At 57.2% G+C, this 15,868-nt stretch overlaps 1 protein-coding gene across 1 annotated transcript in view; it reads right to left on the minus strand.

Annotated features, from left to right (window-relative positions):
• BACE2 (beta-secretase 2) overlaps nucleotides 1–14,043 on the minus strand; it is a 53,449-nt gene extending 39,406 nt beyond the window's left edge. Inside the window, exon 1 of the mRNA XM_058661607.1 lies at nucleotides 13,354–14,043. Coding sequence (XP_058517590.1) covers nucleotides 13,354–13,653 — 300 coding nt within the window. The 5' untranslated portion in view covers nucleotides 13,654–14,043. The remainder of the gene's footprint in view (nucleotides 1–13,353) is intronic.
• Between the last annotated feature and the right edge of the window lie 1,825 nt (nucleotides 14,044–15,868).

Genomic DNA, 15,868 nt, shown 5'->3' on the forward strand with positions numbered 1-15,868 from the left:
GTGGTCCATGTGGTCACTCCCAGCCTAACCACGCCTGTGTCTGTCTACCCACGCCCACTCCCCTGGCAGCGCCACACGTGACTTCAGTCCACAAGGACCCACAGAGACCACAGCTTCCCTACTGGGCCTCAGCGCCCTGCCAGCACCATCAGCAAAGTCCTCAGAGGTTTGAGTCCCGGCTGCTCCACTTCCCATCCAGCTCCCTGCCTAGGGCCTGAGAAAGCAGTGGAGGACGGCCCAAAGCCTTGGGCCCCTGCACCCGCGTGGGAGACCCAGAAGCTCCTGGCTTCCATCTGGCACAGTCCTGATCATTACAGGAAATGAACCAGCGGCTGGAAGATCTGTGTCTTTCTTTCTTTCTGTAACTGTCTTTCAAATAAAAATAAATAAATATCGAAAGAAAGAAAGAAAGAAAGAAAGAAAGAAAAGAAAAGAAAAGAAAAGAAAAGAAAAGAAAAGAAAAGAAAGGAAAAGAAAAGAGAACTCCTGACTCCAACCTCCTGTCGGGCAGAGCGTGGTAGTTGAAGCCCCCCAGCTCCTGTCCCCCGCAATAGCCCTCCACTGCGCTCCAGGCTGCCTCCTCTGGCCACTGCAGCCATCTGGGAAGTGAACCAGCAGAAGGAACCTGTCCCCAGCAGCTGCCCTCCCTGTCCCCCTGCCCCTCAAATACAGAAACAAGACTTTCCATCACAGGGCCCGGCATGGTAGCCTAGCGGCTCAAGTCCTCGCCTTGAACATGCTGGGATCCCATATGGACGCCAGCAACTCCACTTCCCATCCAGCTCCCTGCTTGTGGCCTGGGAAAGCAGTTGAGGACGGCCCAAAGATGTGGGACCCTGCACCCGCGTGGGAGACCCAGAAGAGGTTCCAGGTTCCCGGCTTCGGATGGCGCAGCACCAGCTGTTGTGCTCACTTGGGGAGTGAATCATCGGACGGAAGATCTTCCTCTCTGTCTCTCCTCTCTGTATATCTGACTTTGTAATAAAAAATAAATAAATAAATAAATAAATAAAATAAATCTTTAAAAAAAATAATAAAAAAATTTAGAAAAAAAGACTTTCCATCATAGCCTCCCACACCCTGGCAATACTGAGAAGAAGAAAATGGAAAATTGCTTTTTGTAAAAATAATTCATAATTTCTTAATGTGTTTCCTAAAAGCTTGTGAGGGTGTGTCGTGTGGAATATTTTTGACTGCTAAGTTCAACAGGAAACTACAGACTGAGTGTGGCTCAACAAGGAAGGCTGGATCTTCTGAGCAGGGCTACGTGTCCAAGTCGTGGGCAACAGGTGCACAGATCCAAGCAACCCGCAGCAGCCCCCCTGCTGACCCTGCTGGCCCTGAAGGCCGAGGCTGGCTGTGGGGGGCGGGAGGGCTTTGAGACTCTGGTGGGGAAAGTGAATTAAAAGAGAGGCTGGTTTTTCTGAGTGCCACCTCCTCATGCCCCACCTTTGCATTTTCAGCACGGGTGGGCAGGAGGAGAAAGTAGGAGCCCGGCCACACTTGCCCCGTAGCTAGGGAGGCGCGAGCTGCCCTGACGGATCTCCACGTAGGGCCCGTGGCCCATGAGCTGCCCGGTGAAAGGCTCCGGCCACATGGCCCAGGGTCACCCAGCCACCTGGTGAAAGGTTCCGGCCATGGAGTGCAGAGGGCAGCAGGCATTTGTTTCAGGGCAAGACATGGTCACACAACACGGAATACCTCGGTCACAGTCACAGTGAGAGCGGGCAAGGACTGAGTGAGAGCACACTGCGTGCGCCTCATGGGTACATGGCACCGAATTCCCAGCCAGCCTTTGGTTTTCACGTTAAAAAGTACTACTAGAGGCACAGAGAGATCTCGCACCCACTGGCTCACTCTCCAATGGCTGTAACGGCAGGAGCTGGACCGGTCTAAACGTGGGTGCCAGGAGCTCCATCCGGGTCTCCCACTAGGTCATCTGCTGCTGCTTTCCCAGGTGCGTCAGCAGAAGGCCTGATCAGGAGAGCAGCCAGGACACGGATCACAGCCACATGGGATGCCAGCATCAGGGTCCGAGGCTCAGTCCATCATGCCATGGTACCATGCTCCACCCTCTCACCACCAGCCAGTCTTTCAATGTTTGTCTTTCAGATCAATCAGCCAAGAATGCAACTGCGTGGTATGACGCAAAACCACACACCGAGGAAGGCACCGGGCGGGCACAGAAACCACACTGGGCTTCCCCAGAGAAACAGAACAGCAATTACGACAAGAACAGGGTTGCAGCGTCAAAGAACACGCAGAAGCAGAGTCCTGCCATCAAGGGCGACCTGAAGAGCGGGGCGCAGGGGGAGGGAGGGCGGGCAGGGGGAGCGGGAGGGCAGGCAGAGCCGGAAGCTGGAGAAAGCAAACCAGAGGACTCAATGACCGGAGAAGAGGAGGTCCGAGGCCCCGCACTGCAGGCACACAAGAGCCAGGTCTGGGGATCCCCCCAACTGAACTGCTGGACTCAGAATCCCAACCACGGAGAGAATCATAGGATCCGTGGTCTGATCATGGAGTCCTGTGTCAGAGCTGGGCCTCCTCAGTGGCTCAGATGGAGCAGTGGACGGCATGGCCAGATGACATGGAGCCGGCACAGGACAGCTGGTACCATAGCAGATGAAGGAAGGAAGAACAAATTAGTCAACGACCCCAGCCAGGCGTTGACAGCCAATATCTGGGCGAATGGAGACTGGGGCGGACTGTCAGCCAACGGACCTTGGGAGGAGTTCCCTGTCCTTGGTTCGGCGAGATCGACAGCATTTCAGAACCACTGAAACCACTTGAGCAGAGCCCTCGGAGCAGTCTCCACACTGGGAGCACTGGGACACTGGGATGACATCGGGTGGCCCATCCCTGGGTGCTAGGAAGGCTGGGAGGCTGGGTGCAGCCTCTCCCTTATTCCCATCCTTCCCCAGACACAGGAAGAAAAAAAAGGAAATTTGGAAACTTTGGTCTCACCCACATTCCCCTATTCCTTGACCCTTCCCACCCTGATCAACTATGTAAACATCATCAAAAATTAAAAATAAAATTAGGAAAAAAGAGGAGGTCCAAGAAGAAAGAGCTGGCAGTGACTAGAACATTCCTCAGAACTGGAGGAGTGTCTGTGCTGAAAAGACTCCCACATCATCACCAGACCCCCATGGCTAAGGAGGTCTCCAAAGTCAGCAGGGAGATGGGTCAGCTCCTTGCCCTGGGGCAGAGCCCTGCCCGGGCATCTCCCCTCAGCCCTGCTCTCCCTGGGGGGGCTGAGGTGGCCAGGCCCTCAGGTGCACCTGCAGGGAGTAACCCTGCAGCCCCAAACCAGGATGGCAAGCCTGTGTCGTAGGGAGAGAAGGGAGCAGCCCCAAACCCACCCATCCAGCCTGACGTGGCCAGGACAGGGTGGAGCCTAGGGACACAGGGACTCCACCCTGGGTACACAGCCCAGCAGGCGGCCTATGGAGACAGGGAGGGCGAAGGCCAGGTAACAGAAGCTGCCCCCAGGGGCTGCAGGGTCAAGCCAAAATGCACAGATAATATAGTCTGTTTCTGAAACCTGTCAGCTCCCTTTAGGACACAGGCATGTTTCAAGCAGTGCGTCACTGGTTCCCTCATCCTCCTGCGCAGGACAGCCTACGTCCCTGGGCGTGGCCTGCAGGCTGCTGCCTCTGCTCACCTGGGTCCCGCGGCAAACTGTAACACCACACTCAGGACTGGTGTGTCAACAGACCAGACCAGCTCACTGCATGGGGGGGAGCCTGCAGGACGGAGCTGAGCTGGGAGTGGGCGAGTGCAGGGGCTCAGTGGGGGTAAATGGCAGGTGAGCAGGGATGAGCGGGAGGAGCAGGGCTGGTAATGACCGCCTTGGACATCCTGTGCACGGGCTGGACCCTGACAAAGGCTGCACACACGGGTTCGGCTCCCTGTATCAACAGTCTTTGCTTCCAGAATACATTCACACAGCTTCTCCTCTTTCATTTCATGAACGTCTTACCTGAATCTTAACATGGAGCCTGAAACACATATCCACCTTTCTTTAGAAACGTCTATTAATTCTTTTAAACTCTTTTGTACAGAACTCGGACACACACATCACTGCTGTCCCTCTGCTGAGGGCTGCTGACTGCAGCACCCACACACTGTGCCTAACCGGGCTGCAGGAGGGCTGCTGCCCAGGGGACAGTGAACTCTGGCAGGACATGCTGTGACGCCCAGCGGAAGTTCAGGAAACCCCTCTGCAGACCTCGGCAACGGGCTGCACGCGAAGGTGGGGAGAGGGCCTCGCCACCTGCTCTGAGACCCTGGCGCGGCCCCGGCCACTTGGAAGCTTTGGAATCTCCTGATGTCCGCCTCGCTCAGTTTTCAAAGGAGTTGTGGTGGCGGCTTTTGACCTGCAGTGCTGTCTCTCTGGCCCTCCACTTCCACCATCTCTCCTACTGCTCAGCACCCTGCACCTCACATCCTCGCCTTCCGGAGCCAGTTTAAAGCCCAACACGGCGGCTCTCAAAGGCACCTAACAGTGCCCATTATTTTCTCTTTCAATGCTTGATGTCAGCCTGACCTGGGCCCACCGCGTGCACCTGAGCAGCGTGTCCATCTGCAAGCAGCAGCAGCAGCACTCGTGGGGATGCACTCCAGTTTGCAACAGGCACAGGTGTGTGGTGAACGACCAGCCACCCTCCTGTCTGTGGGGACAGCTGACGGACTAGACTCCCCCTCCCAGAGCAGCTGGACGGGCTCCAGCTGCAACAACTACAGCCTGGTCCATCCCAGGCACTGCCTCGCTCACGGCCCCTGGGACTCCCTCTGAGAAAAACCGCCTGGGCTCCATGTCAGAGGAACCTGACGGGGCACTGGTGAGAAACTCCCCTGAGGCCTCAGTGGTCTCCCCGACTTCCCCAGCCCTGGGCACTCACCGAGTGATTTTCTTTGTAATTCAGATAACCTCAAAGTATGCCAGTCTCCAACTCCTTGCCCCCCCCATACACAGCCTGGAACCAGCGCTGTCCAACATTCCCACACTCTTTGAGAAATGTTTGTCCTAACGGAACCTCACCACATAGCACACAGCAGACGAAGGAAGAGCTCCACCCATGTGCTCTCACACACAGCCAGCGCTCAGGGCGTGGCACAGGGGTCATGCACACACCTACTGCTCACACACAGCCAGCGCTCAGGGCGTGGCACAGGGGTCATGCACACACGTGCTCTCACACACAGCCAGCGCTCAGGGCGTGGCACAGGGGTCATGCACACACGTACTGCTCTCACACGCAGCCAGCGCTCAGGGCGTGGCACAGGGGTCATGCACACACGTGCACTTACAGCACAGGTCTGCTCTCCCCTGTGGTGTTCAGCTCCCAGCTTCATCCTGAATGCCAACGCCTCCACCTTCCCAAGACTTGGTCCTCATCAGGCCAGCCTCAGCTCAGCATGCACCTGTTTGGAGAGGCCTCCCCGGCCCCTCCCAACGCCCAGTCACGCCCAGCAGGGGGACGCCGGCCACTGTCGTGGCAAGCTTTCTAACAAGTCAAGGTTCTAAGAAGATACAAGACCATCTTTGGCTGTTGCACTGAGCGGCTGAGAGTGGGTCCTGGCATACAGTGGGTGTTCAATAAATGTGTTAAACAGAAGGGAAGCATATTTACTCTTTGAGTTTAGGTCAAAATTGGTTGTCCTCTTTCCTGGCCACCTTAAGTGCTTTAAGGCATCTTGGGAGAAGCATGTGACACCAGGAACAGGACAGGAATGCAACGGGGCCTGGGCGGGCACTGCAGGCTGCCACCTCCCACTGGTGATGTGAAGCACACAGGAGGCTGTGCCCAGGCTCCGTGCGAACGCCAGGCCACTTCCCGCGGGAGGCCACAGGGACCTAATGTGACAGGAAGGCAGAAGCTCTGCTTGCCTAATGAGATAGAGAAGGAGGGAGGGAGGGAGGGAGAGAAAGAGAGAAGAGATCTTACGTCTGCTGGTTTACATTCCACGAATGGTTCAATAGTCAGAGCCGGGCCAGGAACTCCACCCAGCTCTTGCTCACGCATACTGGTCAGCACCTGCTACCTCGCAGGTGTTAGGGAGAGAAACTCAATCGTGACACGGGATGGAAATGTGCCAAGTGGCGGCTTAACCAACTACACCACAAAGCCTATCCTCCCATGTTCCTGGATGTCCATAGTATGGCTGTACTCCGTGGCAGACAGGAAACACCAAGGGTCACCTTCAGCAGTGGAACTCTGAAAAAACTTCCACTTCAGGGCCCGGTGGCGTGGCCTAGCAGCTAAAGTCCTCGCCTTGAAAGCCCCGGGATCCCATATGGGCGCCGGTTCTAATCCTGGCAGCTCCACTTCCCATCCAGCTCCCTGCTTGTGGCCTGGGAAAGCAGTCGAGGACGCCCAATGCATTGGGACCCTGCACCCGCGTGGGAGACCCGGAAGAGGTTCCTGGTTCCCAGCTTCGGATCGGCGTGCATCAGCCCGTTGCGGCTCACTTGGGGAGTGACTCATCGGACGGAGGATCTTCCTCTCTGTCTCTCCTCCTCTCTGTATATCTGGCTGTAATAAAATGAATAAATCTTTAAAAAAAAAAAAAACCTTCCACTTCAGAACTCGATCCTTGAACAAATCTCCCCTCACACTCTCACCTGCCCAGCCCTGGAAGCTTCTAGAACACTGTCTGAGGCTGAGAGTTTCCAGGTGGACAGACAGAAGGGAAGATTCAATGACAGGACAGTGTCAGAAGATGAAATGAGAGTGCTCTGAGCAAGGAGCCTTGGGGCCAGGCTGGCTGCTTCAGGGACAGTGAGGATACGACAAAATGCAGGTGGCCAGGCCTTGGCACCATCCCTCCAGTAAGGCTGGGAAAACCAGGTCCTGGGAGTCTGCATGCATTTATGGGTTTATTTTAATATATTTGAGACAGGAAAAGAGAGAATTTTTTTGTATTCATCGGTTAACTTTCCAAATACCCAAAACAGCCAGAGCTGGGCCAAGTTGAAGCCAGGAGCTTGGCTCTGTCTGTGCCACCCACCTGCGTGGCAGGGTCATCTTCCACTACCTGCCCAGGGGCTCATTAGCTTGAAGGCGGATCAGAAGCAGGGGTGGGTCTCGATTGCAGGAATGTGATGCCCAGGTGGGGCATGGCCATCCCACCTGCTGTGCCCAAAGCCTGGGTCTGTATTTACCACCACGTGTTCAGGTAAGGCAGCACCAGCGTGGGGACAGACATCACCCCCACGGCAAGTTCCCGCACATGACCGACCTGACTGCGCAGTGCCCGGGCTTCTAGGAGGGATCTGGGGTCACTGGGCCAAAAGCCCTGACTGACAAGGAGATCGAGGCACACAGGACAGAGGACTTGTCCTCCAGGAGCTGGCCAACGGCAGATCGGGACCTGGCCGCTGAAGCCCTGTGCAAACCACAACGCCACCTGCTTCCCGGGGAGGCGGCACGATGCTGTGTAAAGGACTTCAGAAGTCCGTGCCTGCTTTGGCTCAAACACTACTGTCTCTCCAAGGCTGGGGGTGTGGTCCTTAGATCCCTGGAGGGGCTGCCCTGGTCAGCTGGCTTCCCCCGGAGTTGCCAAGGCCAGGGTTTGGCTGATGCCCAGTCCCTTTGCTTCCTCATAATCCTGGAACCTGTGCTGGACCAGCCAGCATCCACTCCGCTCACTCCGCTTCCTGGGTATCTGCACAGCAAGAGTAATTTTCTTTTGAGAGTCTAAAAGCAAAAAGTGACATTTATTATGAAATAGCAATCAGTAAAAAAAAAAATAGCCAACAGTCGGTGTGGGACAGAATCAAGCCACAGCCAGTTGCCCACCCTGTGCGCCCTCTCACAGCTGGAAGATCCGGGAACTTGGCTTCATACCCAGAAGCTGTGCAAGGCTGCCCACTTGACCAGGTATGCTGGGTACTCCAAGGTGCCCGCTGGAGTTTCTAAGGTATGAATACATCCAGTGTCTGGCCTCGGCTGGAAAGCACTTCAGGTGACCAGGAACTGCCCATGGCAGAGGGCAAGGGGCCAAGGACAAACAGCCGGTAACTTCTAGGTGTGACGGGAGAACCTTAGGTGGGCCGCTCACCAGCACGCAGGGTCACTGCCAGTGAGGGTGACACAGGGGTCAGCAGCAGCCATCAACCCAACCCTTGCCCTGGGCAAACCGCACCTTGGATCCAGGAGCCAAAGGCTGAACTTGCCCTATTCAGTGGCACACACGCAGGGTCAGCCCCACCTATCTGCCAGCTCCACTCCCCACGTGGGTCCAGCACAGCTGCATGCCTCCAGCACACAGCACAAGCCCCGGTCCCGCTAGCCATCCCATGCTTTCCCTTTTGACTCTCAGGAGGAGGGGCCAACAAGATTTCAGGAGGAAACCAGGAGGAGCAGCAACCAAGAAGTGACAATCCCTTCCTGCAACCAAAGGAGCCAGGAGGAAGAGGAGAGAGGCACGGTGGAGGTCGTGAGCACCTGCAAACACCTGCTCTGTTTCCAGCTTCCAGCTGTGTGTACACCCTGGCAGGCAGCAGCTGGCTGTGTGCTGTCCATGTGGGGGACCTGGATGGAGCACCCCGGCCTGTGGCTTTGGTCCAGCCTGCCCTTGCTGCTGTGGGCAGGTACAGGGTGAACCACCAGGCAGGCACATGCATTCTCTCCCTTAAATCAATATTTTAAAAAATACATATTTTTATTACAAAAGCAGAGGTACAGAGAAAAGGAGAGACAGAAAAATCTTCTGCCGGTTCACTCTCCAAGTAGCTGCAGTGGCCAGAGCTGAGCTAACCTGAAGCCAGGAGCCAGGAGCTTCTTCCAGGTCTCCCACCCAGGTGCAGGGTCCCACATCTTTGGGCTATCCTCTACTGCTTTCCCAGGCCACAGGCAGGGAGCTGGATGGGAAGTGGAGCTGCCAGGATACAAATCTGTGCCCATATGGGATTCCAGTGTAAGCAAGGTGAGGATTTAGCCACTAAGCCATCTTTAAATGTATCAGTCCGAGCTTACGCACACTGGATCGGTTTATTCCATTTTACCCATGAATCCCAGCACTCGTAGAATGAGTGCGTACAGCCCCACGGCACACAGCCGACTTCTGAGCAGCCACTCTCTATGGTGGGGAAGCCAACGGGGGGCACGGAAATGCAGAAGCCCCCCTCCTCCCACCCCGTGCACTAGCTTGCCACCGCTCTTGCTTAGACTGCGCCAACACCACCATCTGCTTGTTGCCACTGATGAAAAAAAAATACTTCCAAATTGAAATTACTGGTAATTAAAAGGTGGGAGTGAAAGAAGAAAAAAAAAAAACCTATGTAACTATAAACATCGGTTGAACTTGTGTCCCGACCCCAGCGCTTTCCTTGCAAAGGGGAGGTCCTGGCAGCGTGGTCGGGACAAGAGGCGGGCAGGGTGCGTGAGTGTCACACACGTGAGAAGGCAGTGCCCAGGTGGAGGTGGGGATTGGCCGACACAGCCACGAGCCTCCAGGCACCCTGAAGAGGCAGGAAGGAGCGCCCCTCTCCTCTGGGTCCTCAGCAGGAGCAGTTCCCTGCTCAGTGCACCTTCAGCTGCCGGGACCAGGAGCTGAGAAATCACCACTGGCAGGTGCAGGTCCCCTAGGGTGCGGCAACCTTGGCCTTGCACGGCCCAAGGCAGCCAAAGCTCTGGGAGCTGAGGGAGACAGCCAGCACCAGCAGACAATGGGAACTTGCCACCACGCGGGCTTGCCCAGAGCAAGGAGGCCGGGCCGACTGCTTCCCTGTCCCTCTGAATCACAGCTAACCTACCTAAACACTGGAAAACGGCAAATTCTATCACAAGCCGCTGCGGATCATGCGAAACACCCAGCATGGGCCTGAGCCCCCAGGGTGAGTGGACGGGATTCTGGCTCCCTGCTCTGGCTGTTCCGCGCCACTTCCCGGGTCCATCATGCGCTGTCTGCAGTTCAGAGCCTTCTGTAGTTTTTCTCTGCTCACGGGAGGGGGAGTCAAGTACACACAGGCTCAGTCCTCAGTCGTTCTTACCTGTTACCCATCTCCAGTCACATTCCTTCTTTGCCCTGATGGCTTCCCAGCCTCACCTACAGCCAGCCTGGTGCCCGCGGGATACCCTGGTGGGTTTGTTCCCTAACCATTAGCTCCAAGGTCAAGCCCTGAAAAATACCTGCATACTAAGACACCGATGGTCACGCAAGCAGCATGATCAGAGCGTGAGCTGAAACAAGCCGAGAGGCCGGTGTCCCGTGTCCACATTCTAGGCGCTGGGCTATGTCTCCAAATGGCTGCAGGTGACAGAAACCCCTTACCTACCCACATCCCAAAAGCCTTTTTGAAGCCACTGCAAGGTACAGAGCTGGCAGACCTCTCTCCCCAGCTTCAGGGAGAACTATGATGTTAGCATGAACGTCCTTTTTTAAAAAAAATAATGGAAATTGCTGTAATTATAATCACTTTAGAACACCATTATTATTATTAATAAGACCAAATTGCACAGTTCTCGCAGACACTAGCCGGCTGCTTTCGGAAAGGAGTCACCTAATGGTATCACTGAGCAACCCCCGGCTCCATCTCCATGCCAACCTGGGCCTGCTCGCCGGCCCATGGGCTCCATGCCTCACGTGGGGCCATCTGGGCAGACGTCCATGACCCATGCAGGGTCCCAGGGTGGAACAGCGGGCCACCCGCTGCTGCGCCGGGACCTCCACCTGCCCTTGCTGTAAGGACTGGTGTTGGCTTTGCATGGGGAGCCGGCCTGTGTAGCGCCCTGACTCCTGGTCCCCTGCCTCCAGTTCTGTCACAGGCACACTCGGATCCAGTCACTCAGCAGCCTCTTGTCCCCAGCGGCACCCAGCAGCGTGAAGGTGAGCAGTACAGGGGCCGGAGGGGAGCAACTGCCTGCCTGGGAGAGCAGAACCTGGCTTCTAGCATCCAGCCCCCAGCTTGCTGCCTCAACTTCCTTGCCCCTGGCAAGTCGTCTGATCTTGCCAAGCTGTGTCCTAAACGCAGATGCGAGCACTCGCCCCGGAGCAGGCAGGTGCCACCCGGATTTCCTGAGCAGCGTACCCGTGGCCCACAGCACGGTGCTTGCCCTGAATCCAGCCCCTACACGCTGTGGTACTGCTGCCTTAAGCCAGGAACACCCGTGTGTCGTTCATGGCTCGAATGGACAATGCTACTGTTCTCGCCATCTAAGCAGTTTTTTATTTGAGGCTTTGGAGAATCATCAGCTTGGCCAGACTGCAAAAAAAAAAAAAAAACCTCAGACTTAAAACTTATCTCCTGCAGGGTCCACAGGTGACCCCACTGCCCCAGGCACCAACACTTAAAAGTTTGCACCTCAGGTGTGGATTCTGCCACGAAGTATCTTACCACTACATCAGGCCAGGAGGGAGGTGTGTTCACCCAAGTCAAATCTGTTTTTGTAAAAACAGTCGCCTGGAGCCGAGCCAAAGTTGAACTGAGACCTAACCTCGAATGAACTACTTCTTTGTTTGGCAATGCTAAAGAGATGAACATAAGCACTCAATACATTCTTGCTCATTAAATTAATTAAACTTCAGCACTTTAGAGTGAAGGTCAATGAATTAATTAACCAAGGCAAGCTATTACTTGCAAAGGCGCCTTCCTCCCCTCAGGAGAAGTACTTTTGGGCCCTGATGGAGGTTTTTCCCTTCCTCAAAGAGATGCTTGTATCAGGGACTTCTACCTGACAAAACCTCCTTGACAAGGGGGCTTCAAAAATTCATGGAAAATGCAATTCAAAGACAAAGTGTGGGGCTGCTGCTGTGGCAGCTTGCTGTCTGCCACGCATCCTGCAACGGAGCGTCCAATCCCGCACTCCCTCTACTGCGCCTGGGAAGGCACAAGCTGACCTCTGGGTGGCCCAAGGTGCCGGGCCCTGCCAGCCAGGGGCGAGACCAGGGTGGGGTTCCTGGCTTCATGGTGGGCCCGCCCTGGCTGTTGTAGGAAGCCAGGGAAGTGAACCAGCAGACAGAAGCTCCCTGTCACTCTGCTGAAATAAATCTTTAAAAGAAGAAGCAGCATGGTGTGATTTCCCAGGCTTTTTTCGAAGCCCCCTATGTCCTCCAGTAGAGAAAATGGCTCCCACTCCAAAACTGGCCTGGGGTCTTTATCCTTCCGGGCACACGGTCCACCCCAGGTTCACACCAAAGCTTACTCCTAAGTCCCCGGCAGGCAGGAGTCACAAGGTCCTCCCCCCGGGGTGGGTTTGCTGAGGGGCTGGAGCAGGCTGGGCCTGAGGCCGGCTGGCTTCTCAGCTGACTGTTTCCCATGCACCCTGCCCTCCCTGCAGCCACCATTTCCCCTTGGGACCCTCACGAGGAGTCCCATGACCAAGTTGAAAGGCAACTGGGATGAAAGTTGGCCGCCACAGCACAGGCTTCTGAAGGTTAGAGGGAAAAAAAACCGCACCCTAATTAAATAGCTCCAGGAGTTGAGTTTCCTTTTTTAAAAGAATTAACAGCTCATGTCTTTCCTCTGAAAGTCTTGAATAATTAGAGTTACACAAAAGTCATGAGTACCTGCTATTTATGGGGGAAAACCGTTGCTGCAGTTTTAAAAACCCAAATGACAACGTTAAAAATAAAAATAAAGTCATCTTTAGTGCGTTCAGCTGAGAAAACCTGACCTCACACGACACCTGGGTTAGAAGTTGGAGGGAGGAGGGGCGGATGAACTCCCCAGAGTCCCAAGACCAGCACGCCCGGGCGAGTGCCTCTGCTCCTCGCTGCACTGTTCAGGCGCAAGCCCCAGACTTGACCGGCGTGTTGCCATCGCCCGGTTCGGCCCCGGATTCCTCCCTGGTTAGCCTGACTGCGCGTCTCACGCCGCACCGCGGAATTCGAGGCGGGGCTCGACGCCGGCACACGGGGGAGGCTGCGAAGGCCCCTCGGAGACGGGCGCGGGGCGCACGCGTCTCGCTCCTCTCGCAGCCGGCGAGCCACCGGGGACCGGCTGGTTCTTGGCTGAGCTCCCGCCAGCCTGGATGCGCGCCCGCGCCTCTTCGGCCATGAGACAGCATGGGGGTGGGTATCACCTCAGGTGATTCCCCCCGCCAGGACCCGCGGCCTCTCTCCCCAGACCCCGCGGCACCGTCTCCTCCGGGAAGGAGGCGCCGCTCGACCCGCAGGGAATCGCGCCAGAGGCAACTTTCGGGTCTCCCCGCGCCGCCCAGCACCTCCGCGGCGAGCTCTCTCAAGTTCCAAAGCCGGGCGGATAGCCCTGGGTCGCGCCCCAGCTTCCTCGACCTACGTCCTGCTGGCAACTGTGGCGAGGGGGACAACCCCAACATCACTGGTTCCCGAAAATCCTTCCCCCTACCTAGGAAGGGGCCGGCGAGGGCGCGTCCCCCGACCTACCTTCTGCGGGGGAGTCCCGAGCAGCATCTCCAGGTAGTAGCCGCGGCCGGAGTCGCCCTGCAGGTTGTCCACCATGGCCAAGAAGTTAGCGGCGCCCCCCGCGGGCTCCAGGGCGAGCGCCAGGCCGTCGGCCCGGGGCGCGGCAGGAGTCCCGGGTCGGGGGCTGGGCGCAGCTCCGCCACCCGTGGCCGTAGCCACCCGGAGCGGCAACGTGAAGGGCGCGGGGGCCAGAACCGGGACTGCGCGCAGAAGCCACTGGGCCAGCAGCGGCAGCAGCAGCGCCCGGGCCGGCGCGCCCATGCCCGTGGCGGGGCCCGGGGCACGCCCAGCCCAGCCCGGCCCGGCTCGCCTCGGCCCGGCCTGGCCCCGTCCGGCAGCGCGGCTCAGCGACTTGAGCGCGCGGGGGCTGCGAGACTGCTGGCTACTGCGCGGCTGCGGGACACGGCGGCGAGCGCATCGGCACCGGCGGCGGCGGCGGCGCAGGCAGGGAGGAGGACCCGGGGGAGGAGGCTCCAAGGAGGCGGAGGCCCGAAGGGGGCGGAGGCGCCGGGACCGCCCCAGCGCGCACAGCCAAGTTGAACAAGTTCTCGAGCCGCTGCCCCCTCTGCCGGGCGGCGACGCGGGACACAGGCCCCCGGCCCCGCCCCAGCGGCCAAGGTCAGAGCCCCGCGCGCACGCACTCCCCACACTCGTGGAGCCAAGACCGCGCCTCTTTCCCGGGAAACTCGAGTCCTGAATTTCCTCGGGACGCGCCCCGCAGGCCGCAGCCAACGGATGTGACGAGGCTCTTTGGATAACAGGGGAAAGTTTCGGGAACCCTTAAAGGGGCAGCGAGGGCGCGCCTTTGGGTGCACGGGCCCGGGAGCCGCGGACGGGCGCTGCCGGGGTTGACAGGCGCAGAGTGATCGCAAAGTACCTCTCACTGCCTCTTCTTGGCCCCATCCCTGCGGTTCCGGGCCTCGGGGTAGGGGGGCTTTCCCGAGCGCGGAGTCAATCCCTCCTTGCCCCCATGGGGGCTTCTACTTGGAGCCCGGGAGGGCTGAGGTTTGGCGAAGACACGGGAGTTTTGGAACTCTTGGCCCCCGCGGGGGCAAGGGGAGATTGGCTACACCTTGCAGCGCCAGCTGGGGAGGCCGACCCGCTGCCAGCTCTGAACCTGGGTGTATGCCTTGCCGTGTTGCAGGTAAGGTGCTGCCCACAGCTGCAGCCTCACTTCCCCTGAGGCCTCTGGTCGCCTCAGTAAGTTGCCATCAGGACCCACAATCTAACTTCTGTCCCCCTGTCTAACTTCTCAGTGGACCTGTCATTTATAATGATTGAGCTAGGCCACCAAGACCAGCAACGCACGCCCAGAGTCCTTCCATTGTAGGTACCCCCTACCCAGGCAGGAAGCGCCAACTGAACCCCGACCCCTTCCTACTGAAAGGAGGAGCAAAAAAACTTGCCTGCTTCCACAACTTTAAAAAACTGACAAGGCCTTCTCCAAGCTGTGGGGGAGGCAGCCAGGGCTCCTCCCAACTGCAGGCTCTAACTGCTTCCAAGGGGGGATGCCACTTGGGTTGCTGTCTTCCCAAGTGGAGGATGGCATCCTGCTGCTCTGCTGTGGCCACTTTTAGATGACTTTAAGGGTGAGCCACAAGTTCCCCAACTGGGAACCAAATCCTTAGCCAGGTCCCGGCAGGCCAGGCACAGGCAGAACCCTGGCTTGCTGGCTGCCCCATAACTGCATAGTTGTGCCAAAGCTATTACATTCATATCTTCTTATTTCCAATTCAAGGTCGTGCGGGAAGCATTTTTTTTAAAAAGTGGTTATTCAGGCTCCCCAGCGTGCACCCATCTTGGGCTCCTTGGCAGGTGTTGGGAGAAGGCAGACCTCACAGGAAAGCTCACAGAATCTGGCAGGACATGGATGAGGCTACAGGCTTTGTAGGGTCAATATTGGAGATGTTTGTTCTCTCTAATAATTGAAAACCACAGGGAAATCTGTGAAGATGGACTTCTAATGAAGGTCTGTACTCGAAGCTTCCGATTCCAGCCAGGGCAAGCATGCCCACGCGTGTCCTTCTGCAAAGAGCTGGGTCGCATTTCTAGTTAACAGTGGCAGAGAGCTGTGCGGTGGTGGGGAGCTGAGGTGACACCGGGCCCTGTCTCCTCTCCGTGTGTGTGAGTGACCCCAGGGCCAACTGGTCTCCCCGCTTTTGACCTTCCTTAACCTTGAAAGCTTTTCAGCAGGGCCCTCTCCCTTAGCCTCCTACTGAGCGGCTCAGAGTGAAGGGAGGAGAGTGACCCAGCCTCCTGGCTGGCTTGCCTTCTATACCCCTCTTGTCTGCTCTCCTCCGCTGCCATCTGGTCCACCTCCTGCCACACCTCCACGTTCAGCTGCAGGCTGCAGGCTTTCTGCCTCCACTGCTTGCTGGGGCCCAAGGTCATCACTGATGGAGGGAGAAGGGTCCCAGTGGTCCCCTCCAGAGCGAAGCCAGGGTGCCTATGTGAGTGTGGAGCTCAGCCCTGAGTG

This window comes from Ochotona princeps, chromosome 3 (genome assembly GCF_030435755.1).
Source record: "Ochotona princeps isolate mOchPri1 chromosome 3, mOchPri1.hap1, whole genome shotgun sequence".
Classification (NCBI taxonomy): Eukaryota; Metazoa; Chordata; class Mammalia; order Lagomorpha; family Ochotonidae; genus Ochotona; species Ochotona princeps.